The sequence below is a fragment of the Odocoileus virginianus genome, chromosome 24, assembly GCF_023699985.2.
Source record: "Odocoileus virginianus isolate 20LAN1187 ecotype Illinois chromosome 24, Ovbor_1.2, whole genome shotgun sequence".
NCBI classification, from domain to species: domain Eukaryota; kingdom Metazoa; phylum Chordata; class Mammalia; order Artiodactyla; family Cervidae; genus Odocoileus; species Odocoileus virginianus.
In genome coordinates this window covers 26,272,330-26,299,474 of record NC_069697.1, presented here as the reverse complement: position 1 = coordinate 26,299,474, position 27,145 = coordinate 26,272,330, and the positions used below count along the sequence as shown (strand labels likewise).

Genomic DNA, 27,145 nt, shown 5'->3' with positions numbered 1-27,145 from the left:
TGAAAACTGGAATATAAGTTGCTAAGATGAATTCTCAACTCTTGGGTCTTACCTTGGGTGGAATTGAGCTTGAAAAATGAAGACAATATAGTTAAGACCTTGAAGGAGGTTTAGTTTAATTCCAAAGTAAACAATGCATGGAGAGTTAATGATTTCTACCAAAACACTGTACCTTTTAAATATGCCTCATTTTGAGATGGATGAAGTGAGATCCCAGAAGCCTCTCTGGCTTGATAGAAAGGGCACTGGTGGGAAAAGTCACAGATTGTTCCTGGTTCCCTCTGTGTGCACACAGAATGGATCAGGGACATCCTGGCCCTTGCCAGGATGGAGGCTAAACAACTCACCTCCCAGGGTTTGTTTCTAATGACCCTCTTCTAGGACAAACTTCCCAGGACCATCTCTGTTGCAAACCCCTGAGACTGTTCTGGGAACTTCTGAAACTTCCCTGGGGCCCCCTTTGCTTGGGAGAAAACACAGGTAAGACTTGAGTAAGCAAAAAATGGACATGAACTTGGGCAAACTCTGGGAGACAGAGGACAGGGAAGCCTGGCATGCTGCAGTTCATGGGGTCACAGAGTCGGCCATGACTGAGAGGCTGAACAACAGAGCAGACTGTCAAAAGTTTCAGCAGAGATGAGTCAGAGTATAAAGATGGGGATGTCCGGCACATGAGAATCTGATTTCTGTATCAACAAGTGATTTTAATTCTAATAAAAATAGCATATGTCTGGATTGTTGGGGGATAAGGAGAGGAAGGGCTCAGATTAAGGGACGTGGCATGTTCATCAGGAGGGAGGTCTCCACGGTCTCCTGGCCCTGCTGGCCTGGCCTTTCCTTGTGGTGTCCCGCCTCTGGGAATAACCAAGGGTACTCCTTTCACTCGGGTGGTCACTAGGTGACCAGGAAAGGGCAGAGGAGCATCCAGAGACCCCCGACTCTTCCCCTTCAGCCTGCGAAAAAAGTGAAGATGACTGGGCGTATACTCCAGCCAGTGTTGCTCAGTACGGCTCCATCTCACTCGTGAGTCAGAAGCTGTGTGACAGGCCTGGCCAGAGACGTGAGCAGCTGGCTTCGTGTCCCCAGTCCATGGTGACAGTGATGCTGGCATTTAGGCCCGCGTCCTGGAAGCAGCTTAGGTCTACCCATATCAATGGATGCTCCTCACCAGTTTCAGGTAAAACTTTCACCTAATGAATAGTGTGTTAGCACTGGAACCTGGATAAGCTCCTTGGGGCCTGGGAACCATTAGATGAAATATTCTTCCTTTTCCCTGCCCTTGGCTGAGTCATTCTCCATCAGGACAACGGCGCCGGGCTCGCCATCTGCGGGTTCGTAGGTGACGTAGCTGCCTTTGTTCTTGTACAGGTAAAAGAAGATCAAGATCACGACTGAGAGCAGGGTGAGGAAGACCACGGTGATAACAACTTGGAAAGGAGAGGGAAAATGCAGACATGTTTCAGGATTGGGGCATCTCAGTAACTCTTGGGGTCCCCTGCTTTAGACGATTCCCTCACTCTTAATGAGGATCCTCCTGCTGTTAACTAGTGTCCACATCCAAGTCCATATTCTCCCACCAAGCCCAACTTCCTTAGTATATGATATCCAGAGTCTCCTTGGGCTTAAGGACTTTTGATTTCTGTCAAAATGAACTCCCTCTCAACTAGTTTCTGATGATTACGATAGAAACAGGAAGGAGGGAAACAGGAAATCACTTATCCCAACAGGAAGAGTCTTTAAATCCATAGCCTCCTGTAGGGGTTTCTGATCCCTCCCATCCTCTTTCTTACCACTCAACAAACCACACACATCCTCATCCCTACCCCCACACCCGACTGCAGCACCCATAGGCAGCGCATCTATTTGTGGCCACCTCCCAGCCTCTCATTTACTGGCAGTGCCTCTGATGTGCAGCCTCTGTGTGTGTAACATGACTTACATACCAAAGTGAACCCATTAATAGACTTGGTCTCTAGTTTGTGGTGCTGTTCTGTATAGGGAGAATCTTAGTCCATCACATCGGTTTCTTGGCTGTCTTTGGAGCAAGAGGGCCCCTGAGCTCAGAAGGCCCCTTGGATTTGACTCAGAGTCTTTGTTACCTGCAATGAGAGCTGTGCTGGCTTCAGCTTCCGGGGACAGGGCCTCAGTGGCCTGTAGAATTGTGGTAGCCATCAGTTCTTCTGGAAAATTTAACAGAGTGGAAAAGGAAATAGGGTGGATTCTTTTGTTCTAAAATACGCATCTGTCCTTCAATTTCACCACCACCCCCTTCTTCCCTATTCAAACTTTAATCATTTAACTCTTATAGGACATCTGTATAGAAAAACCTGGAGATAAGAAGAGAAAAACCACCACAGTGAACATTTTGATAGATTCCTCTCTAACATAGTTAACAGTATGGGCTCTAGAATCTCCTAGTGGTACAGTGGTTAGGACTCTGCACTTGTAGTGCTGAGGGCCTGGGGTTTGATCCCTGGTCAGGGAACTAAGATTCTATAAATTGCACTGCCTGGCAAAAAAATATACACACACACAAACACACATATACATATACACCCGCAAGGTTCAAATCTGAGCTCTATCTTTTACTAGCTGTGTTATTTTTGGAAAATTACCTAACCCATCTGTGCATCTGCAAACTGGTGATAATTACCTACTTTATAGGGTTGTTGTGACATGTAGTAATTCAATAAGGGTATGTTAATTGTTAGGAATATACATTTTTACATAAGTGAGATCAAATAATGAATGCATATATGTGTACATGTATTTATATTATACAGCACATGCATTTCTTTAATGTTCTTACAAACTCTTTGTAAACATTATTTAAAAATAATGAAACATTTCTCCTTCCCTTATTAAAACCCTTTTCTACACTTCAAGAGTAGGCCTTGCAATTTGAAAGTTTTTGAAATAAGGTCTCTCCTATCCTAAAATATATCCCATACCTCCTCCTGCTATATTGGTCTATCCGTCCTTCAGAGCCTAGAAGTCCCACTTCTAAAAAGTCACTACCCAGGCTTCCGTTTCCATAAGTCAGGAAGCCTTTCCGTTTTCTCCGAGTCAGCATTTTACTGTAGGGGCTCCCCAGGTGGCGCTAGTGCTAAAGAACTCGCCTCCCAATGCAAGAGACTTAAGAGACTCGCTGGATTCCTGGGTCGGGAAGATCCTCTGGAGGAGGGCATGGCAACTCACTCCAGTATTCTTGCCTGGAGAATCCCATGGACAGAGGAGCCTCGTGGGCTACAGCCTATGGGGTTGCAAGGATTTGGACATGACTGAAGTGACTTAGCATGTAGGGGTTTGAAAGGTTAACAGTTAAGGAAATATTACTGGAGACTCCCCTGGTGGTCCAGTGCTTAGGAATCCATCTGCCAATGCAGGAGACATGGGTTTGATCCCTGGTCCCATAAGATTCCACATGCCTCCGGGCCACTAAGCCTTTGTGCTGCAATTACTGAAGCCCACATGCCCTAGAGCCCGTGCTCTGCAAGAGAAGCCGCTGCACTGCCACGAGAGAGGAGCCCCCACTTACTGCAACTGGGGAAAGCCTGCACACAGCAGTGAAGACCCACCACAGCCAAAATAAATAACTAAATGCAGTAAACAATAAATAAAAATTTCCATTCCTGCTGACAACAGACATTTCTTTCAATGTCTATTAAAAAAAAAAAGTAAAATGTGACTGTGGAACAGAGATATCCCAGGGAAAATAGTCTGACTGACCCTGGAAGCACCCACAAGAGGCATCTCAACATGCTCTCAATAATAGTTGTTGTTTAGCTGCTAAGTTGTGTCTGACTCTTTCCCACCCCATGGACTGTAGCCCACCAGCCTCCCCTGTCCATGGAATTCCCCAAGAATACTGGAGTGGGTTGCCATTTACTCCTCCAGGGGGTCTTTCCAACCCAGGAATTGAACCTGGGTCTCCTGCATCGGCAGGCTGCTGCTTTACCGCTGAGCCACCAGAGAAGCCCAAATAGTAAGAGCAGCACTCTTTAACTCTCACCTTCTGCCAGGTATGCGCCAGGTACACTGGGGGTGAGCAAAACAGACCCCATCTACCTTCACGGAGCTCAGCCTCCACCACACCAAGTTCACAGTTAAGAACCGCGATACAGGTGGCAAAGGCAACATGCAGGTGAGCACGTGGCAGAGGGGCTGAGATAGTCTTCAGGCAAGAACAGCCTCCCCAGAAGCAGGATTTGAGCTGCAAGCTGAAGCAGGGGTAGGAGTTTTCAGGGTGACAGGGGCGCGATATGGAGTACATCCTAGGCAGAGAGAAGAGCCTGCTCAAAGCTCTGAGACAAGAGGACTTGAAGGCCAGTGTGACTGGAGCACAGGGAGTGAGCCTGATTCCTATTTCATCTGAGATAGGAATTCCACCCAGGACAAGGGAAATGAAGTCACCAGTGATAGTCTGGTGGGCCTGGGAGCAGTGCAAAGACAGGTCAATGGTGATGAAAGATTTTTTCACACAGGCCACAAGGAAAGCAGAGGTGGGCAGCCTGGATCGCCTCCCCCTCTCAGGGCCACACCAAACCCTTCTCCATCCATTCTCATTTGTAACCAATGGGAACTATATTAACCAGCTCTGCAGGGCTACCGGGAAGGCTAAATGAGAAAACATGAAGGCAAGCATATATAGTAGCTACTACTTAAAATATTATTTAAGGACTTCCCTGGTGGTTCAGTGGTTAAAAATCTGTCCGCCAATGCAGGGGACACAGGTTCATCCCTGGTCCGGAAAGATTCCACTAAGCCCGTGTGCCACATCTAATGAAGCCCATGCATAGAAACAAGAGAAGCCACCCCAATGCAAAGCCTGTGTACTGCAACAAAGAGAAACCCCTGCTTGCCACAACCAGAGAAAGTCTGTGCAGCAACGAAGACCCAGCACAGCCAAAAATAAATACACTAAAAAACTCTTTCAAAATATTATTTAAGGTGACCTTGTTTATATGCTCAGTGATTAAAAAGGGAAGCTGCTCTGTGTTTGTATCCTGCCCCAATAAAGTCCTAGATAACCTTGGGGAAGTTACTAAACCTCTCTGAGCCTGTATCTTTTGCATTTGTAAAATAAGAGTGTGGGAGGCAGTTTCTAAAATGAATCCCAATGATCTGCACCCTCCCGGTGTTCACATCTTTGTGTAAGCACCTCTCTCTGTGTGTTGGCCAGATCCAGTGACTTGCTTCTAACAAACAGAATGCAGCAAAAGTGATGGGCTGCCACTTCTGAGATTCCATCAAATTATCCACCTGGTCACTGCCTCAGACTGCCGCTCCTCGCCTACACGTCCCGGGGCTGCATGCCATCTTCCCACAATTGATCTAGAGTGCTCTCAGTTTTGTCTTCCTTAAACATGTGAGAACTTAAGATACACGAAGCACCAAGAAGAATAATGTATGTACAGAAGCTTCAATATAAAGATGAATAGGATTCAATTCAATCAATCAACAATTCACTTTGCATCTACCATGTGCCAGAGGCACTGTCATAGATGCCAGGAAAGCAGCAGTGATGCGGTCCCCCAGGGCCCTGACCATGGAGCTGAGTGAAGGTTCAGAGAACAGATGTATAAGAGTACTGGGAAAGAAAATCCAGGAGGGAAGGTGATTCCTAGTTGGGAAATTCTGCAGATGATCCCAGTTGTAACAGTTGCCATTTGCTAAGTCCCTACTCTGTGCTGGGTATTTCCTACACATAATTATTAATCCTTAGAATACCAATCATTTCACAGCAGGCGTTTTTATTTGCTAATGTGGACTCCAAAGCTCCCGGGAGAGTTAAGTGACATGCCCTGTATTACTCATGGAGGAACAGTGGAAGGAGTCAAGATCTGAATCCAGGACTACCCCTCTCAAAGCCCAAGCAGGTTTTTTTTTTTTTTTTTAATACATTTTTGGCCACACCACACAGCATGTGGGATCTTAGTTCCCTGATCAGGGACCAAACCCACACCCCTTGCATTGGAAGTACAGAGTGTTAACCACTGGACCGCTGGTAAGTCCCCCCAAGCAAGCCATTTGTACTAAACCTTCCTGCCACTAGGGAACATCTTTTTTCCAACAGGGAAAAAAAGGAAAAAGTAGCGAAAGATAACTATGAGGTAGCACAACAAGATTTCCAAAAGTGCAAGGTTTTAAAAGATATGGACAAATGCAGGAAAAACAAAAACAGAGGACCACAACCAAATCCAGACTGTTTGCTACAAAGACTGCTCTTTTAATGTGCACTGTTCACAGGCGACTGGTGAACAGGGAATGACATCAGAATGATACCTGTCATGTTGGTTCATGTACAACTTCAAGCTTTCTACAACTAAAGAGTGAAAAGTGAGAGTGTTAGCTGCTCAGTCGTATTTGATTCTTTGTAACCCACACACTGTAGCCCAGTACTTTCCTCTGTCCATGGGATTCTCCAGGCAAGAACACTGGAGTGGGTTGTCATGGCCTCTTCCAGGGGATCTTCCTGACTCAGGGATCAAACCCGAGTCTCCTGTGGCTCCTGCATTGGCAGCAGGTTCTTTTCCACTAGTACCATGAACTAAAGAGTACATTTTAGCAATAGAGAAAGACCTTAAGAAACATAAAATTCACGATAAGTACCTTCCTTGGATGCAGGTATCAGTTGGTTTCCACTTACATTAAGCCATCTGGTGAAGCAATAAATGGAAACGAAGGTGGTACAAAAAAATTTCCCTCTATACAATACATCAGATGAAGGGAGACCCCTATATGAAATTTATCTCTGTATAAAATTTATCTCTATGCAAAAAAACACTAGAAGAAGGCAGATCCTATATCAGATTTTTAATTTTGATGAAAACAGTCTTGGAAGTGACATCTCTCTGGAACCTACCTCTAATCTAGGAGGAAGCACACTCCCCAGGACACAGGGGTCTAGGATGGACAAGGATTCGAGGTTCGACTGTTGGCAGAGATTTGACTGCTAAATTCATATTGTTGTTGTAGTTTTAGGGTTCTTGTTACAAAGTTACATAAGTTTTGAGTGTTCTGTCCCAATTCTGTATTTCCTATAAAACCATTTCCAGTAACGTGATTTCAGAAGGTGAATCTTTAAAAAAAAAATGCACATAAAAGCTAAGCAGAAACTTAGAGAACCATGTCAGGAAACTCTACACAGCTCCAGCTGGCAAAGGACACTAGAAGGACAATTTAAAAAGTGTTACATCTGGAGCAAAAACAAGGAAATGGGACAGGTCTGCTGTCTGGCGCTGAAGCTAAGAGGTTGGAGATAACAGAGAGATTAGAACTCTCTTAGCCCCTTTTGCCTCTGTTTCCTATCTAAGCGAATGATTTTTGCACTAAAAGAGTAGCAGGAGCCTTGGCGACATGCAGAAGTGAGCTCAAGGAAAGCGAAGCAAAAAGCACCAGGCTAATCTAAAAAGGGATTCAGTTAGGTGACAGTCAAGGGCACTGGAAGAGTACGTACAGGGGACAGTTATTGGCGACATAGGAGCTTTTGAGAAAAGAGAGGGGCCAAAAGCCTGAAGGGCCACAGAATGGGGTGGGTTCTATAAACAACTGGTGAAACTGATCTCATGCCCAGCAAAATTCTAATACCAGTTATAAGGGACTGCTTTGGGGGTCTTGAACTTGAAACCACAAGCATTAAGAGTTAGTGTGAGGCCACTAGGAGCAAGCTAGGTCAGACAAGTCGCAGAGCCTTTTTAGACTGTCCAGAGAATGAGAAATTAAAAAGTTAATTCAACAAGTATTTATGGAGTGCGTACTTTGGACCAGCCTCTGTTCGATTATAGATTAGTTTGGTTATAGATTAGTGTACACAACAGGCAAAAACTCATGCGTTCAGTCCCTTAAAAAATTAAATAGAATTATCACATGATCCAGCAATTCCATTTCTGGGTATTTATCCAAAAGAAATAAGGCAGGAACTGGGACAGCTATTTGTACACCAATGTTAACAGCAGCATTATTGAGTGAAACAACTCAAATGTCCATCAACAGATGAACATATAAACAAAAGATGGCATAGTTTTATATGTGTGTGTGTGTGTGTATGTGTGTGTGTGTGTGTGTATGGGCTTCCCTGGTGCCTCAAATGGTAAAGAATCTGCCTACAACACAAGAGACCTGGGTTTGATCTCCGCATTGGGAAAATCCCATGGAGAAGAGAATGGCTATCCATTCCTATATTCTTGCCTGGAGAATTCTAAGGACAGAGGAGCCTGGTGGGCTACAGTCCATGGAGTTGCAAAGAGTCAGAAACAACTGTGCAACTAACACACACATACATGTGTACGTGTATACACACACACGATGGAATATTATGAAGCATTAAAAAGGAAGGGTGTTCTGACACATGCTACAACATGGATGAATTTTGAAGATATCAAGCTAACTGAAGTAAGCCAGTCACAAAAGGGCAAATACAACATGATTCTACTTATTTGAGGTACCCAGAATAGTCAAATTCTGGGTTCCAGAAAGTGGTTATCAGTAGCTGAGAGGAGAATGAGGGGATACTGTTTAACAGGTACCGAGTTTCAGTTCGGGATGACAAGAAAGTTCTAGAGATGGATGATGGTATGGTATTTTTCACAGAACTAGAACAAATAATTTCACAATTTGTATGGAAATACAAAAAAACCTCAAATAGCCAAAGTAACCTTGAGAAAGAAGAATGGAACTGGAGGAATCAACCTGCCTGACTTCAGACTATACTACAAAGCCACAGTCATCAAGACAGTATGGTACTGGCACAAAGACAGAAATATAGATCAATGGAACAGAATAGAAAGCCCAGAGATAAATCCACGAACCTATGGTCACCTTATCTTCGACAAAGGAGGCAAGGATATACAATGGAAAAAAGACAACCTCTTTAACAAGTGGTGCTGGGAAAACTGGTCAACCACCTGTAAAAGAATGAAACTAGAACACTTTCTAACACCATACACAAAAATAAACTCAAAATGGATTAAAGATCTAAATGTAAGACCAGAAACTATAAAACTCCTAGAGGAGAACATAGGCAAAACACTCTCCGACATAAATCACAGCAGGATCCTCTATGACCCACATCTCAGAATTTTAGAAACAAAAGCAAAAATAAACAAATGGCACCTAATGAAACTTAAAAGCTTTTGCACAACAAAGGAAACTATAAGTAAGGTGAAAAGACAGCCCTCAGATTGGGAGAAAATAATAGCAAACGAAGCAACAGACAAAGGATTAATCTCAAAAATATACAAGCAACTCCTCCAGCTCAACTCCAGAAAAATAAATGACCCAATCAAAAAATGGGCCAAAGAACTAAACAGACATTTCTCCAAGGAAGACATACAGATGGCAAAAAAACACATGAAAAGATGCTCAACATCACTCATTATCAGAGAAATGCAAATCAAAACCACAATGAGGTACCATTACACGCCAGTCAGGATGGCTGCTATCCAAAAGTCTACAAGCAATAAATACTGGAGAGGGTGTGGAGAAAAGGGAACCTTCTTACACTGTTGGTGGGAATGCAAATTAGTACAGCCGCTATGGAAAACAGTGTGGAGATTTCTTAAAAAGCTGGAAATAGAACTGCCATATGACCCAGCAATCCCACTTCTGGGCATACACACCGAGGAAACCAGATCTGAAAGAGACACGTGCACCCCAATGTTCATCGCAGCACTGTTTATAATAGCCAGGACATGGAAGCAACCTAGATGCCCATCAGCAGAAGAATGGATAAGGAAGCTGTGGTACATATACACCATGGAATATTACTCAGCCATTAAAAAGAATTCATTTGAATCAGTTCTAATGAGATGGATGAAACTGGAGCCCATTATACAGAGCGAAGTAAGCCAGAAAGATAAAGAACATTACAGTATACTAACACATATACATGGAATTTAGAAAGATGGTAATGATAACCCTGTATGCAAAACAGAAAAAGAGACTCAGATGTATAGAACAGACTTGTGGACTCTGGGAGAAGGCGAGGGTGGGATGTTTCGAGAGAACAGCATCGAAACATGTATATTTTCTAGGGTGAAACAGATCACCAGCCCAGGTTGGGTGCATGAGACAAGTGCTCAGGCCTGGTGCACTGGGAAGACCCAGAGGGATCGGATGGAGAGGGAGGTGGGAGGGGGGACCGGGATGGGGAATACATGTAAATCCATGGCTAATTCATTTTAATATATGACAAAAACCACTGCAATGATGTAAAGTAATTAGCCTCCAACTAATAAAAATAAATGGAAAAAAAAAAAAAGAGATGGATGATGGTGATGGCTGCAGAGCAATGTGAATGTACAGAATGCCATTGAACTGCATCCTTTAAAATGGGAAATTTTATGTTGTGTCTAATTTTACCACAATTTAAAAAAAAACCCATTTTGTCATACTATTTACATCCTGATTGGAGGAAGATGGACCATGAACAGATAAAGAAGTAAAGATTGTACTACATTAGACTTTGGTTAGTGCTATGTAGAAAATAAAAGCAGGAAAGGGAATCAAGAGTTGGACGGTGAATGGGGTGGCCAGGGAGGTGACTTGAGTAAAATAAACACCTATAGAAGGTGAAGGGGGAATTCCCCCTGGCAGTGCAGAGTTTTCACTGCTGAGGGTGCAGGTTCAATCCCTGGTCAGGGAACCAAGATCCCACAAGCTGCATGGTGCACCGAAAAAAAACAAAAAAACCCTGAGATTTCCCGGTGGTCCAGTGCCTGGGAGTCCACGTGCTAATGCAGGGGACATAGGTTCAATCCCTGGTCTGGAAGGATTCCACAAGCCTTGGGGCAACTTCTCAACTACTGACCCCATGCTCTACAGCCTGTGCTCTCTGCAACAAGAGGAGCCACCACAATGAGAAGCCCAAGAACCCCGACTAAAGAGCAGACCCCGCTCACTGTGACTAGAGAAAGCCCAAGCAAAGTAACAAAGACTGAGGACAACCATAAATAAATTAAAAAACTGGAGTCTGGGGAAGAGGTCTAGACTGGAGATTTAAAAAGTCAGCACAGGGCTTCCTTGGTGGCTTAGTAGTAAAGAATCTGCCTGGTAATGCAGGAGATACAGGTTCGATCCCTGGCCCAGAAAAATCCTGCATGCTGCAGAAAACAACTCAGAGTCTGTGTTCTAGAGCCCAGGAATCACAACTACTGAAGCCTGCATACCCTCGAGCCCATGCTCTGCAACAAGAAAAAACACTGCAATAAGAAGCGCGAGCACTGCAATGAAGAGTACTCGGCACAACTAGAGAAAAGCCGTCACAGCAACAAAGACCCAGCACAGCCATAGATAAATAATTTTTAAAAAATAAACTAAAAGTCAGCATATTTACAAACATGAGACTGAATGAGATCACCAAGAGAGTAAGTATAGATAAACAGGACCAAGGACTGAGCCCAGGGAGGGTCAGGAGGCTGAGGAGTAGCAGCCAAACAGACCAAGTAAAGGACTACCAGGTTTTGTCATGCAAAGGTCATGAGTCACTTTGACAAGAGAAGTTTGGGGAAGTGCTGAGTATAAATCCCTGGTTTACAGGGGGTTCAAAAAAAAGAGAGAAGGCAACCTAAGTGTCACTTGACAGATGAATGGATCAGAAGATGTGGTATGTACACACACACACACACACACACACACACACACACAGTGGAATATTACTCAGCCATAAAAAGAATGAAATAATGCCATTTGCAGCAACATGGATGGACCTAGAGATTATCACACTAAGTGAGCCAGACAAAGACAAACATGATATGATGTTGCTTATATGTGGAATCTAAAAAAAAAAAAAAAAAGAACTTATTTATAAAACAGAAATAAACCCAGACACAGAAAACAAATTTATGGTCACCAAAGGGGAGAGGGGGAAATTAGGAGCTTGGGATTAACATATTCATGCAACTATCTATAAAATAATTAACCAACAAGGGCCTACAGTATAACACAGGGAACTATATTCAGTATTTTTTAATAACCTATAAGGGAAAAGAACCTGAAAAAGAATAGATATATATGTATCTACTGAATAACTGAATCATTGAATCACTTTGCTATACACCTGAAACTAACACAATGTGTAAGTCAATAATTACACTTCAGTAAAAAAGAAAAAAGGGAAGGAAAGGCACTGAAGGCAGAATGTACTCTTTCATTTTTTGCAAAGGTGAGCAGGGAAATAGAGCAATAGCTGGAGGGGGAAGAGAGTTCAAGTTTTTGGTTTTGGTTTTTGGATGGGAGAAATGACAGAATGTTTATGTATGGATATGAATGACTCAGATGAGAGGGAACAATTGACGGCTGGAGCCATGTTCTTGAAGGGATGGGATCCAGGGCACAGATGGAGTGATAGGCTGCAGACAGCAGAGATCACTCATGATTAATGTGCACGTGGGCACAGAGGCGGGTAGTATGTAGATGGGGGCAGGGGAGCCTTCGGTAGTTCTGAGAACTGTAATTTGCTCCAGAAAATAGAAGGTCATGCATCAACTTAAGAGTGAGGACGGGGAGGGGGTGGGTTAGGGGAGTTGAAGGTGCTGTCTGAGTAGCTAGCATCTCATCCCAGAACACATGATAGAGTGTTTATAATATCTCTGTAGACTAACACAGCCTGGCTTTATTAAGGACTAAGTGGTGTAGTAATTGGCCATCAAGGAATGGAGTGATGCCAGTCTAAACAGAGCTTCTTCTGCTGGGATTTGACCTTAGTTCTTTTTGAATTGATATTATTATGACAGACCATGCCAGGGCCAAATTAAGGCCTTTATGTAATTCAAAATAAAAATGTTAAATCACAAGACAGGTATAACATAGTCCAATAATACATTTTCCCCTTATGGTAACAGCTCTTAGCTTTTTTGCTAGTGTTTAAAAAATAGTGAGGGGGACTTCCCTGGTGGTCCAGTGGCTGGGAGTCCATGCTCCCAATGCAGGGGGCCTGGGTTAGATCCTTGGTCAGGGAACTAGATCCCACATGCCACAACTAAGACCCAGCACAGCCAAATAAATAAAAATAAACAAATATTTGAAAAATATACATAAATGAGGGAACTCCCTGGTAGTCTAGTGGCTAGGACTCTGTGCTCTTGCTGCTGAGGGCCCAGGTTCAATCCCTGCTCAGGGAATTAAGAGCCCACAGGTTGGGCAGCACAGCCCCCAAGAAAGTAAATATCAAATTCTTTGCAAGAGCTTTTGTTTTAGTGTTCTGCCTTATTGGTGGCCTTCCACACAGGCTTGGTGTGGATGGCTTAGTATCCTTCGGGTAAATACAGATCCCAGTAGACCCAGGGAAGTTTTGGCAAATTTGTGAAAGACACAAAGTTAGAGGAGCCACTGATAAGTTGATAAACAGAGATTAAAAACGACTGGAGAAATGGGCCAGATTTAACAAGATGAGAATTCAACAGACTCCTTGCTCTTAGGTCCAGGAAATCAAGTACTCACAAGTAAAGCAGGGGGAAGCCACAGCTGAGTGGCAGCATCTATAAAAGACTTACGGTGGGATCACTAGAAACTCACCGACGCTGGAAGCACAGACCTCAAAACAGCAGTGAAAGCGACAGGGAGGTGGTAGGATTTGGGACGCTTTTTAGTTCCGTCTATATCTTTTCCTTTATCTTTCAAATTTCTCACGATGATAGTGCCTTTTATAATCCTGAAATATTTAAAACTTGCTCTTATTTTAGGCACCGTGAATATAAACATGGCCTCTAATAATGATATCAGCAGTGTAGTTCCACTCTGTGCTACTCCGAGGCTGCTGAGTTGTGTCTGGGTGTCTTTGAGTTAAGCAGCCAAGACAGTGAATGGCTTGGAAACCACATCAGATAAGGAAAGCTTGCAAGAGAAAGCTCAGAGTGAAAACCTGGTCAGGAAGCAAGGACTAGGACCTGTGTGCTGTCTTCGAGTATATCAACTTGTACAAGAGGACTAATGGCAGAAACTGATGGGAGATGGGTGTCTCCCCCAGAGAATGAAGGGCAAAGCTTGACAGATGCTTCGTGGGGAATGGGAAAGAGAATTCCAGCTCAGAAAGGGCAGCTGAACTAGCTGACCCTCCAAGACTTTTCTCAGTCTTAACAGTTATAATTTTTGAAAATTTGAAGTGTTTTATCAAAATTCTCTTCAAAATCAAATTTTCAAACTGGTGGCATCTCAGTGAAATCTGTAGTTTGTTAACAGTATCATGCCAGTGTTAATTTCTTGGTCTTCACAAACATACTGTGGTCCTCTGCATCAATGTCAAATGTACCAACGACATTTGAAGTAACTGAAGAGTGCTGTACTATTTTTCCAACTTTTCTATAAACTTAAAATTACTCCAAAATAAAATGTCTATTAAAAACATAAAAAATTTTAAGGAATCTAAAAAAGACTGGGTATATGTTTATGTATATAACTGGTTCACTTTACTATACAGCAGAAACTAACACAACAGTGTAAATCAACTATACTTCAAATTAAAAAAAAAATCAGGGACTCTGCTTCCACTTCAGTGGTTAAAACTTTTGAGCTTCCACTGCATGAGGCAGAGGTTGGATCCCTTGTCAGGGAACTAAGATTCCACAAGTCATGTGGTGTAGCCAAAACAAAAAACAAACAAAAAAACAACAAAAAAACCCCCAAAATTTGAACTCAATTCTCTGCAGAAGAATTTTTCTCAGACTACAGATCACAGAGTGTTCAAGTGAATGAGCTGGGGCCTTTGGGCTGACACAAGACTTGAACCCATGTCTCTTATGTCTCCTGCATGGGCAGTCGGGTTCTTTACCACTAGTGCTACCTGGGAAGCCCAAGTATCACAATGGTAATCTATATTTGTGACTTAGAGTTCACAAAACATACGCTATTTTATCTACACCCCAAGAATGTGATATAACTAGGGTTGGTGTTACTATTACGGACAAGCCAAAATACTGGGGCAGCTCAGCAAGCTTCATCCACCAGCCCCAAGTCACTCAGCAGTTGGCTGGACCAGGCTACAAATCTGTCTCCTCACTTCAAGGTTCTCTCCGAAGTCTGGAACCATCCCTGTTCACTCCAGCCTGAATATTTTGTTGAACTGTCCACTGGGTTTGGTTCTCAGAGCTTGACTGCAGGATGGAAAGGGTGTTCAAAAGCACTGTTTGCAGGAGTGACAATATCTGAATGTCCATCAGCAGAGGAATGATTAAATAAATGACAGGTCATTCATTCTGGAAATAGTACACAGTTGTTAAAAAGAATGTGGTAGATCTGCAATTACTGGAACAGAATATATGGTTAGACAAAAAAAGCAAATTGCTAGGGCAGTATGTGTATTATGATTACATGTTTGTAAAGAAAAAGCAAGTTAAAATAAAACTATAAACACACACACACACACACACACACACACACACACAGAAGTCTAGAAGGTTATTCCCTGAGGGGGATGTAATAGCTTTGTAATGAAAAAACAACAACAATGAAATAAACTAAGTTCAGGAAACCTGGCATTAAGTGGAAGGAACGGTTTACTTCCATGATCTCCTTTTCCTATCCGGTTTCTCTCCTGTCTCCTCTTCCAAACAAAGGAATAAGAATGCTACTCTGTCCTTTCCCTTCTTAGACATGGAAAGACTGTAGCACTGATTTTCTTTAAGGAGGGAGGCGTGGGGCTGAGGACCACAAGATTTGAGATTTGAGGCTCCACCCAAATCCTAACCTACAGTAAATGAACTTCAAGATCTATTTGGCTCACCTACCTTTTTTCTTTGTTGTTACAGTTAACCTAGATACTGGTTGGTTTCTTTGTGGCCCTTGTTCCTGGGTTAAATCTCTTATCACTGAGACATCAGATCCTTTGCCACCTAAGTCTGCCAACCTACTTATTTGCTCTAGCCCTGCCCAGCACAGGGCGGCTCCCCCAGTTCTCCTTCCCATGGGAACCCGCCCTGGAATTCTGCTTCCTTTCTTCTTCCTTCTTTTTCATGTGCCCCAGCCACGGGGTGGAGTGGCTGAGAGCAGTACACTATGATGGAAAGAATACAGGCTTTAGAATAAATCAGACTTGGCACAATATCCTGCCTCTGCCATTATTAGTTGCTTAACCTTGGGAGAGTTTCTTTTTTTTTTCTGGGAGAATTTCTTAACCTCTGAACATTTAACTTCTCTGAACCTGGTTTTGCTTCTTTAAAATGAGAATGAAACATTCTCACAGGACTTTCCTGATGGTCCAGTGGTTGAGAATCTGCCTGCCAATGCAGGGGACACAGGATTGATCCCTAGTCTGGGAAGATCCCACATGCCTCAGGGCTACTAAGTCCATGCAGCACAGTTAATGAAGCCCACTCACACTAGAGCCCATGCTCTGCAACGAGAGGTCATCGCAAAGAGAAGCCTGTGCATGGCAACAAAGAGTGGCACCCACCTGCTGCAGCTTCGGAAACCCCATACACAGCAATGAACACCCAGTGCAGCCAAAAAGAAACAAATAAATATATTTTTCATAAGTGCTCACAGGACTGTGATGAAGAATAAGCAAGATGAAAAACCCTGAGCACCTAATCTACAGTGAGGACAACCTAGTGTGACTAGGTGGCAAGGGATTGGGCTTTATCTGGTGGGGTGGGCAGAGCCCACAATGTCAAGTAACTTATGCCCTATGTACAACAGGCAACATACCAGGATCCAATAACAAGTGTTGTAGAGATGTAGAGAAATTGAAACCCTATGCATTGCTGGTAAGAACATAAAGTGTACAGCTACCCTGGAAACAGTATGACAGGTCTTCAAAAAATTAAACAGAATTACCACACATTCTTGCAATTCCACTTCTGGGTATAAATCCAAAAGAACTGAAAGCAGGGACTCAAAGAGATATTTGTAAAACCACGTTCGCAGCAGCAGTATTCACAACAGCCAAAAGATGGAAGCAAGCCAAGTATCTATTGATGAATGAATGGATTTAAACAAAAGATATATACATATATATGTATATAATATTATTTAGCCTTAAAAAGGAAGGAAATTCTGACACATGCTACAAAATGGAGGATGTGTCTCGGAAATGTAATGCTAACTGAAATAAGCCAGACACAAAAGGACAAATTTTGTATGATTCCACTTACACTACGTACTTAGTCAAATACAAACAGATCGAAAGTATAATGGTGGTAGCCAGGGGCTGTGGGGGAAGTGGAATGAAGAGTTATTATTTAATAGATACAGAGGTTCAGTTCGAGAAGGTGAAAAGTTCTGGAGATGGATGGTGGTGATAATTGCAGAGCAATGTGAATGTCAATCAATACTTAACAGCACTGAACAACATGCCAAAAAATAATCAAAATGGTACGATTTATATTATGTTTATCTTACCACAAACGTAAAAAAAAAAAAAAGAAGAATGTATATAGTTCTCATTTTGCCCAAGTCTTAATTCCTTAGCTGCCAGGCAAGCACCACTTTTCTTCCCTACAGGCAGGTATACTCTGGAGACCCTCGGTCCTCTCCCTCAGGATGCCCTCCAGGGGAAGCACAGGCTCTGCAGCTCACGAGAGGCGGCACTGCCTTCGTCTAGAATCTCCGCTGCACCCCTCTTGGCCTGTATAAACCTCACCCATCCTTCAAGCCTTAGCGCTTCATCCCCTTCCCCACTCATGAAGCCTGTACTGACTAATCTAGCTGGCTACCCACTTCTCCCTTTTCTTATCTCTCAGCAGACAACTGAAGGTCTGAATCGTGTTCATCACCAGTCATACAGGACAGCGCCTTCAACTTCCCCGGGGGTTCTCACTCATTTCCACAACAGAAAAGCAGAGAATGTCTGTCCTAATGACGAATGAGGCCGTATATGAAAACAAACGTATATAGACTAACAAGGTTTCATTCTTCCCTCATCCTAATTAACATGCAATGAAAACAAGCTTAGTTTGTCCAGCTAAGCTTGGTTATGAAATGAAAAATGGGACTCCATTCTCAATGCGAAGCGGAAGAACTGGCCTGAGGAACAAGGGTTAACAATAGTTCCAGGGAACAAGGGGTTTTTGATGCTGCAGTGAATCATCAGAGGAGTGGAATTAAAAAGCAGGCAGAGGGACTTCCCTGGCGGTCCTGTGGTTAAGAATCTGCGCCTCCACTCTAGGGGGCCAGGTTCAGTTCCTGGTGAAGGAACTAAGATGCCACATGGCAGATTTTTGGGGAAATCCCACACAACAGGGGGCCAGGGGGAGAAAAACAAGCAGAATTCCTTCCCTGGAATAGATGGACTTTCTTACAAGCACCCAGTAATAATAACCCATGTTTTTGAGCGCTTACTAAATACCAGACGCTGTGCTGTTTTACATGGATTATCTCATTTCACCCACACAGATAATCTCTTAATGTACTATTTCCCCCATTTTACAATCGAGTAGACTGGCGCTGAGAGGGTAGATAATTCACTTAAAGTCACAAAGTTCTAAGTGGTACCAGGAATGGGCCCAGGTCCATGAAACTCCAGGTTCAAGCTCTACTGAAGTGTGCATCAGGTTGCCTTTGGCTTCCTCCGGGGTTTTGTGGTGTCAGGCAGGTGGAGAGTGGTGGAAGAGTCTTCCCTTCTGGGCTGAGGCCTCAGGGAATTCCGGAACACGGCTTGGGGTGAGGGACTTGAACTGGGAGAGGCGCTCACCTACCTGGTGGAGGAGGCGTGGTTGGGAAGCTAGTCATCGCGGCAGGTGGACGGGCACCGGTAGGGAGGTGCGGGTCTGTAGGAAAAGGGACAAAGCCCAGCATGAGGTGGTTGGGCCCGTGCCTGGGGCTGAAAACGACCGGAAATCCCAAGAAAGCTTCTGGTGCCAGGTTTTCCGGAATCCCTTCCCCTCCCCCGCTTTCCTCTTTGAGCGTCTATCCCGAGATCCTTTCACTGGGCCACCACATTTACCTAGGAGGTTTATCAAGGCCTGAGAAAGTTAGGTAAAAGTCTGCAAATTAGCAACGGACCCGGGTTCGCCCAGGCACGGTTGACAGGTTCCCCCCCTCTCACCGGCTCTCTCCCAGCCCGCGAGTGGGGGGGAGCCGTCCGCTAGGTGTCAGGAGAGCGCAGGGAGGGCAGGCCCCCGGCCCAGGCTTGGCGGCGGCGCGGGGGCAGGAACCCGGCCCCGCTGGGGGGAGCCAGGCGCGGGGCACCGGAGGGAGGCTCCTCCATCGTCCCCCGGCCCGTCCGAGACGGCCGGTTGTCGGGGCTCGGCTCGCCGCCCCCCAGTGCCCCTCGGTCGTCCGCTGCGCCGTCCGCGCGGTCTACCGACCCCCGTTGGCCAGGCCCCCGGGCCCGCCCCCCACCTGGCCCTGCCGAGACTGGGACACCCTGGGGCCCTCGCCGCATCCACGATCGTCGGGGCTCGCGCCCCCCACCCCGTCCCGGCCCACTTCACCGCGCCAGGCAGGGCTCGCTGCGCTCCGAGGGCGGCCCGTCCCGGGCACCGGTTTCGAGCCCCCGCGACGGGAGGCTCCAGCCGAGGCCCAAGCTCGGCCGCTCTGGGTTTCAGTTCCTCCGCGGCCGCGGTGGCTTCGGTGTGAGTGTGGGCGCCCGGCGCGCCCGGCCCTCCCGCCCTGCGCAGTCCCCTCCCCCGCGTGCTCACCTTACCAGTCGGACGGGCGGCGGGGACGGGCGGGCGCCGCTCGTCCCTCTCAACTCGACGGGGGTGGGCACCGCGGGGACCCGCCGGGGACTCGGAGCTGAGGAAGCGCGCAGGGACGCGCAGAGTTAGCTGCCGAGGCCGGCGGGAGTAGGGGTGGGGGTGGGGTGGGGGCGGCCGACTGGGTGGGACAGGAAAAGAGGAGAGAAACCGCCCTCTGCAGGTTCCCTCTGCCCGCCGGGCCGCCTCTTGCTCCCCCGGGAGGAAAGGCTGCTTTTCCTCGTCCGATTGTCACTTTACTCTCCATCCGGAGCCGCTTCCTCTCCCGCCTGCCTCGAGGCTCCGGAGGGCACGGGAGCTGATGAGCCCCGGGGTTAGTGCGATCCATCCGCTTTCCCCGCCACCGACATTATTTGAATTTTCGGCAGATGAAAAGTTACATTTCACTGGCGTTTGCATGTCATTTACGTAAATAGGTATGTGTGCAGAAGCTTGGAACCTAAGCTAAGGTAGTGGGCACACCTCGGGCCGGGGAGCAGGTGGGGTGCGGTGGGGAGAGGAACGATGCCGAATTCTTCTGAGGTGATGTAGTGCAGAGGTTGAGCCTCGTGGACTTTGGACTCAAACAGCCCCAACTCCACTGCTTCTCAGCCATGTGACTTTGGGCAGATTAGTTAACATCTCTAAAATCGGATCGCTCATCCCTGTAATGGGGGACTGAAAAATCATGCCATTTCAGTGTGGTTCTACCACCTGGGAAACACCTCCATTTGAGACTTAATTAACGCCAGACTTTAGTCACCTCTTGACTCACTTCTTTGTTGCAGGAAATGTTCCCAATTAATGAGGAGCTCGATGAGTAAGACTGTAATGTTAGTATTAACACGGGCTCTGCAATCTGCCCTGCTGTTTGATCTTGGACAGTTCTGTTTCATTTCTTTTATCTGGAGCAGTACCTGTCTCACGGAATTACTGTGGGGATGGAATGAGTTCATATATTTAAAGCATTAGAAGCTTACCTGGCACAGTAGTAAGTGCTCAGTAAATGTTATCTTGGCTTCCTACTTAAGAGTTAGAACCCTGTTACTTGTCTTCCCTCTCAGTGTTACGGACTTCTGTGCTTGCTTCTTATTCCTGGAAGGAGTTCTTTAGCTTTGGGAATCAATATTATATAAATCAGATAGAGTCAGGAATTGTACTTGTTCATTTGGTAAACAAGGACTGAAAGACAGCGTCTCAGAGAATTAGGGCCATCAGTTCAGTTCAGTCGCTCAGTCGTGTACGACTCTTGGCGACCCCGTGAACCTCAGCACGCCAGGCCTCCCTGTCCATCACCAACTCCCAGAGTCTACCTAAACCCATGTCCATCGAGTCAGTGATGCCATCCAGCCATCTCATCCTCTGTCGTCCCCTTCTCCTCCTGCCCTCCATCTTTCCCAGCATCAGGGTCTTTTCAGATGAGTCAGCTCTTCGCATCAGGTGGCCAAAGTATTGGAGTTCCAGCTTCCACATCAGTCCTTCCAATGAACACCCTGGACTTACCTCTTTTAGGATGGACTGGTTGGATCTCCTTGCAGTCCAAGGGAGTCTCAAGAGTCTTCTCCAATATCATAGTTCAAAAGCATGAATAGGGGCATAGAGTGAGGGGAAAAAGCAAAGAATACTCTAACAATCTAGAGGGGTGGGAATGGGTGGGAGGTGGGGGGGGGAGGTTAAAGAGGGAGGGGATACATGTATACCTATGACTGATTCGTGTTGATGTATGCAGAGGTCAACACGATATTGTGAAGCCATTTTCCTTCAGTTAAAAATAAATAAGTTTTGGGGGGAAAAAAGCAAAGAATAAATAAAATAATAAGTAAGCAAAGATAGTTGCTTTTATTCCTAAAGATACTATTTGATTGGTTAAAAAAAGGAAAAAACTAAATAAGTTGATTAAATTCATTCAGTTAAATACATATTCAAAGATACAGCAGTTGTCAGTGAGGAAGAAGAAATTCTACGTGTGAGAAAACTACCAATCCAACCAAGAAAGGCAAAGAAAGTTAACACATAGGCAAGATGTATGTAAGTTAATAAAAAGGTAAGCTTGGCCAGTCCTCAGATAAAAGAATAGAAGAGAAAAGGAAACTCAGATCCTAAGGGTTAATTGCAGAGGTGGAAAACTGTTGCATTTATTGACAAACTGACCATGAATTGCAGGGAAAGTTGAGATTTTTCTTGTATCTGGATCAGTCTCCCCCATAGCATATTTCATTATGTTTTTTTCCTAATACTTTAAAAAAATTTTTTTATTTTTTATTCATTTATTTTTGGCTGTGCTGTGTCTTCATGGCTTAGCGTGGTCTTTCTCTGATTTCGGCAAGCGGTGACTACCCTTCCTTGTGCTGTGCAGGCTTCTCATTGCGGGGCTTCTCCTGTGGGGCACAGGCTCAGTACTTATGGCACATGGGCTTAGTTGCCTCAAGGCAGGTTGATCTTCCTAGACCAGGAATTGAACCCACAGTGGCAGGCGGTTTCTTAACCACTGGACAAGGAAGTCCCTCCACTATGTTTGAAGATTTTTAGAACCACAGACTCTCAGAAGCCATCCAGTCTAACTGACTACTGATTTGCTGTTACTTTTACAATTTAATGTGAAGGTTCATAGTCTCTCAGAAGCATCTTTTTTTCTGTTTAAAATGTAACCTTAAAAGGTTTGCTGGTACATGATTTTATCCATGTAGGCACATGCCATTCATTTTGAAAGTGTCAACATGCAGAAAAATAGGATCCATATGCATGCACAGACTGGTTCCAAATTGGGAAAGGAGTATGTCAAGGCTATATATTGTCACCCTGCTTATTTAACTTATATAGACAGTACATAGTGCAAAATGCAGGGCTGGATGAAGTACAAGGTGGAATCAAGATTGTAGGGAGAAATATCAATAACTTCAGATATGCAGATGATACCACCCTTATGTCAGAAAACAAAGAAGAATTTAAGGAATTAACAAGCCTCTTGATGAAGGTGAAAGAGGAGCGTGAAAAAGTTGGTTTAAAACTCAACATTCAGAAAACTAAGATCAGGGCATCTGGTCCCATCACTTCACAGCAAGTGGATGGGGAAACAATGGAAACAGTGACAGACTTTATTTTCTTGGACTCCAAAATCACTGTGGAAGGTGATTGCAACCATGAAATTAAAAGACACTTGCTTCTTGAAAGAAAAGCAATGACAAGCCTAGACAGCATATTAAAAAGCAGAGACATTACTTTGCCTACAAATGTCCATCTAGTTAAAGCTATGGTTTTTCCAGTTGTCATGTATGGATGTGATAGCTGGACAATAAAAAAGGCTAAGCACCGAAGAACTGATGCCTTCGAACTGTGGTGTTGAAGACTCTTGAGAGTCCCTTGGACAGCAAGGAGATCAAACCAGTCAGTCCTAAAGGAAATCAACCCTGAATATTCATTGGAAGGATTGATGTCAGCATCAATGTCAGCTGAAACGCCAATACTTTGGCCACCTGGTGCGAAGAGCCAACTCATTGGAAAAGACCCTGATGCTGAGAAAGATTGAAGGCAGGAGGAGAAGGGGACGACAGAGGACGAGATGGTTGGATGGCATCACCAATGCAATGGACACGAATTTGAGAAAACTCCAGGAGATGGTGAAGGACAGGAAAGCCTGGTGTGCTGCAGTGTATGGGATCTCAAAAAGTCGGACACAATTGAGTGACTGAACGATAACATGCATGCACATGCTCAGCACCCACTTTAGCATAAAATAAACAATACTGTAAGCAATGTGTCCTCTGCTTTCTGGTGTATCCCGTATATCCTGGATGTGTCTTGTCTCTAGTATTCTCTGGATATTTTACCTGGTCTGACAATAGTCTCCTTCACATTGCTGGAAGTCAGGGATTGGGTGATGGTCTTGGAATTAATTCTAAATGCATACAGATAGGTGATTGAATGATGCCTCAGGTGGTGGTGAGCTTCTAGCGTTCTCCAAGTATTAAATGCCAGACTTCAGAAGCTGGAGCAGCCATCCTTATGGCAACAGACCTCCAGCGGCCTCCGGGTAGAGGGTAAGACATATTCATCTCTGCCCAGCTCTCAGCCCCTTCCTGTGCTGCTGCCGGGATGGCAGTCTTCTAAGTCCTAGTCTAATAAGTTCTGTCAACCCATTACCTTTGAACCAGCCACAACTTCATCATTTTTCAAATTAGGGTAAACAATTTGATTCCTAACTGGGACCATCTGCCCTAGATAGGCAAAATGATTACTCATGCCCAGCTTACTAGCCCTCTCCCCAATCTTTCCGAAGCCTCCGGGAGCACCATATGCAAATAGAGGGTCAGTCTCACATAGTAGTTTTCCACTTCATCTGTGCCTCTTTTGTGGAAGTTACCTTGAGTGCTCATCTCCCCACCAATAGACCAAGGACCCCAGAAGTCCTCTCTGGCACACTCTCCATAGAGGATCAGTTTCCTAGGAGATGAGGGTCAGGGAAAGCACGGTAGAGAATAGGCTTAAACTGGAGTTTTGCCTTGGGAGGAGCATTCTAAGCAGGTCCTAGAGGGCCTTGGACAGCCAGGAGGCCTGTATTCCTAGCATTCTCCCACCCCTTCCATTAGTCCTGGAGTATCGCCCACAGCAGTGACTGAATGCCAGGGGAGTGGGATGCCTTCTAGGAAAGGAATTAAAATACAGGCAGGAGGACTTTTATAGGGGGATATGCAACCTCCACTCCATTAGAGAGCCTTTGAAGTTTTTTAAATGGAAGGATAACAGGATTAGATCTTAGAAAAATGACTCCTAAGTAGGAATATGCATTTCTAGCTCCCTAAGCAACATGTCTACTGAAAAGTCCTGCAGGTTCTCAAGCTCTTTGTATCAATGTTTGTATGGGACACCCAATAAACTGCACATTAGGGTACAATTTGATCAGTTTTGACAAATGGATACACATTAAATTATCACCACTATCCCAATCAAATCACCCCAAAGTTTCTTTGCCCTTCTTTGTAATCCACCCTCCTTACTACTCCCACCCTCTACCACCATCACCACAGGTCTTCCTGTCATTCCTGTAGACATTAACATGCCTCCTCCCAAACTGGGCCAGTCAGTCTTTCTCCAGGGAAAGAACACAGTGGCAGGAGGCAGCTGAAGCTGAGTATTCCAGTGACAGCAGCCAGGAGGGGCAGTCCATGCATTCCTGCTGCAGACATCCATAGACTGGTTCTTTCTGCAGCCTGGCTGTCCTTCAGTTCTGTGAGCTGCGTAATATCCTTCCATCGTATCCTTTAGTGCTGAATTGTGTTAGTTTGTTGCCAGAAACTAGAAAACTCACATATAATGCACTTCCTCCTATAGTCACCATTTCAGGAAATGTTACCACCAATTCTACTCTCTCAAGCCTAACCTAAAATAATTCCTTAAAACTTCAGTCTTCCTCACAAGTCCTCTCTCACTCATTGCTAAATCCCGCCTATTCTGCTCCCTGCTGAGTATTCTGTCTCTGCAAAGTTCTCACTACCCCCGCCCCCACCCCCCACCCGGCTCCGCATCACTGAGTCTCTAGTACTCAGTGCAGTGCTTGGCAGACTACTCAATAAATTCTTGCTCAATGACTGAACGAATAGTGACATCATCCATCACCCCCAGAAACAAAAGCCAAAATGGATGAGCGCTTGTATATATATGCATATTTATCAGGGTAGCAGGACTTCAAAGTGAAAAAATTTTTTTAATTTATTATTTATTTACTTTTGGCTGCACTGGGTTTTCTCTAGTTGTGGTACGCAGGCTTCTCATTGCGGTGGCTTCTCTTGTTGCAGAGCATGAGCTAGGGTGCTTGGGCTCAGCAGTTGTGGCGTGAGGGCTTAGTTGCCCCTTGGCATGTGGAATCTTCCCAGACCAGGATTCAACCCATGTCCCAAGCATTGGCAGGCATATTTTTAACCACTGGACCATCTGGGAAGTGCTCAAAGTTAGTTTTTAATGTTTTCACAGAAGCAAATGATAGGACTTGAATCTAAGACTTCTGATTCCAAATTCCATAATTTCCATTACACTTTGTACCTATATCATGTATCATTCCCCTTCACTTGGAGTTCTGTTTCTTCTTCCATCCTGGTCAGAGCCTTAGTTACATCAAGTACCAATCTGTAGACACTAGACACAGCTCTAAAATAAAACCCCCTTCCAAGGATAGTTGCATATTAACCAAAGGGCAGAGGAGGTAGGCAATAATGCATCTAGACTGAGGAGAGGAGCCTGTGGCCCCAGGCATCAGCAAAGTGTTACAGTCAGGAGGTAGGGGGAGCTGGAGGTCAGGGATGTGACTAAAGCTTTCTGTACCTGGGGTACAGTCAATAACCTCGCCTAAGTGCAGAACAGTGTGCTGGCCTGGAACAACTTCTTGTGTCCAAACAAACAAACAAAAACCCATACACATCAGAATAATACACAATCTGAAAATCTGTTCTTTTGGTTTTAAGTCCTGCAAAATGAGTGGTAAATCAAAGATCTGTGCATGAGTCTCTGAGTATATGTGGTTATATGTCTGTATGAGGACAGATGTCTATGTCTAAAGATGCTTTTGCTTTTTATAGTCTATCATTTTAGCCCCACTTAATTAGTATATAAGGTCTTATTACTCTAACAACGCTAAAACCTGAATTAAATATTCCAAGTCCAACAGTCTTTTCTCCCAAGCCTGCTTCCCTCCCTCCCTTAAGTCTGCTCCTCAGCCTCCATTAATGCTAGGTCTTTAGAGACAGCCAGGATTCACAGTTTGAGAAACCAGAAATTAATGTTGGATCGTTAGTCCCTATGACCTACATCCTCTAGCTGAGGAGTTTCTCTGGGGAGGTGTATGTGGGGAAGTCCTGGCAGTTCCTCTTCAGAGTTGCACATTTTGAACGGTAGACACCTAGAAAGTAAACATGATTGCATTAGATGTGGACCTGCCCTCCCACCAACCACTCAAGGGAAGAAAAAAATCAATCTTCCTCTCCTGAATATAGTTAGTGTAACGCACTGGCCTTTATGGGGCGGGGGAGGAGGATGTGAAACTGGCTATTGAGATTATTGTAAAGTCTTATTGCAGAGACTGTTCACTATCTCATTCACCATCTCTTTATGAGGATTCACAGAGGAGATTTCTTTCTTTTTTAAAAAATTACTTATTTCTAGCTGTGTTGGGTCTTGGTTGTGGTGCTCGGGCTTAGGCGACCTTCAGCATGTGGGATCTTAGTTCCCTGACCAGGGATTGAACCCATGTCCCCAGCAATAGAAAGCAAATCTGCAACCACTGGACCACCAGGGAAGTCCCAGAAGAGATTTCTTTTCATCTTAGTAGCAGGAGCTGTTCTCTTAAGGAAGGGGAATCATAAAGTGGGTGAACTGATCAGGTTTCCCCTCTTCTTCTTGGATGTTAGAAAGTCTGGAACCAATTTTGTGGTCTATTGTTAGTAAGTCTATTTTACAGAATGCATTTTTGTACTTGCCTAATCCATGGCTCCATTTTATGTCACTATCACTAATGTACAGAATTCTGCGTTACTTTACTACATTTT

The 27,145-nt window shown here is 44.7% G+C and overlaps 2 protein-coding genes across 7 annotated transcripts in view; both read right to left on the bottom strand.

Moving 5' to 3' along the window:
* Nucleotides 1-91: 91 nt before the first annotated feature.
* Nucleotides 92-19,994, bottom strand: SMAGP (small cell adhesion glycoprotein). 4 transcript variants are annotated; one of them, XM_070454404.1, is made up of 4 exons: nt 19,580-19,994; nt 18,630-18,701; nt 2,100-2,180; nt 92-1,427 (listed from the first exon to the last, which is right to left on the bottom strand). In XM_070454404.1, exons 2-4 carry the CDS (start codon nt 18,661-18,663, stop codon nt 1,249-1,251), a joined length of 294 nt encoding a protein of 97 aa, XP_070310505.1. In that variant the 5' UTR covers nt 18,664-18,701; nt 19,580-19,994; the 3' UTR covers nt 92-1,248. The 4 variants fall into 4 exon arrangements, with proteins under 4 accessions (XP_070310505.1, XP_020748634.1, XP_070310504.1 ...); XM_020892975.2 differs by having other exon boundaries at nt 19,575-19,993; XM_070454403.1 differs by lacking the exon at nt 19,580-19,994 and adding an exon at nt 19,276-19,350.
* A 5,297-nt stretch (nt 19,995-25,291) lies between these two features.
* The window catches only part of BIN2 (bridging integrator 2), a 36,398-nt gene continuing 34,544 nt past the window's right edge, over nt 25,292-27,145 (bottom strand). For all 3 annotated transcript variants that reach the window (XM_020892969.2, XM_070454402.1, XM_070454401.1), the window contains one exon: nt 25,292-26,499. In XM_020892969.2, the coding sequence (XP_020748628.2) occupies nt 26,470-26,499 (30 nt within the window). In that variant the 3' untranslated portion in view covers nt 25,292-26,469. The remainder of the gene's footprint in view (nt 26,500-27,145) is intronic.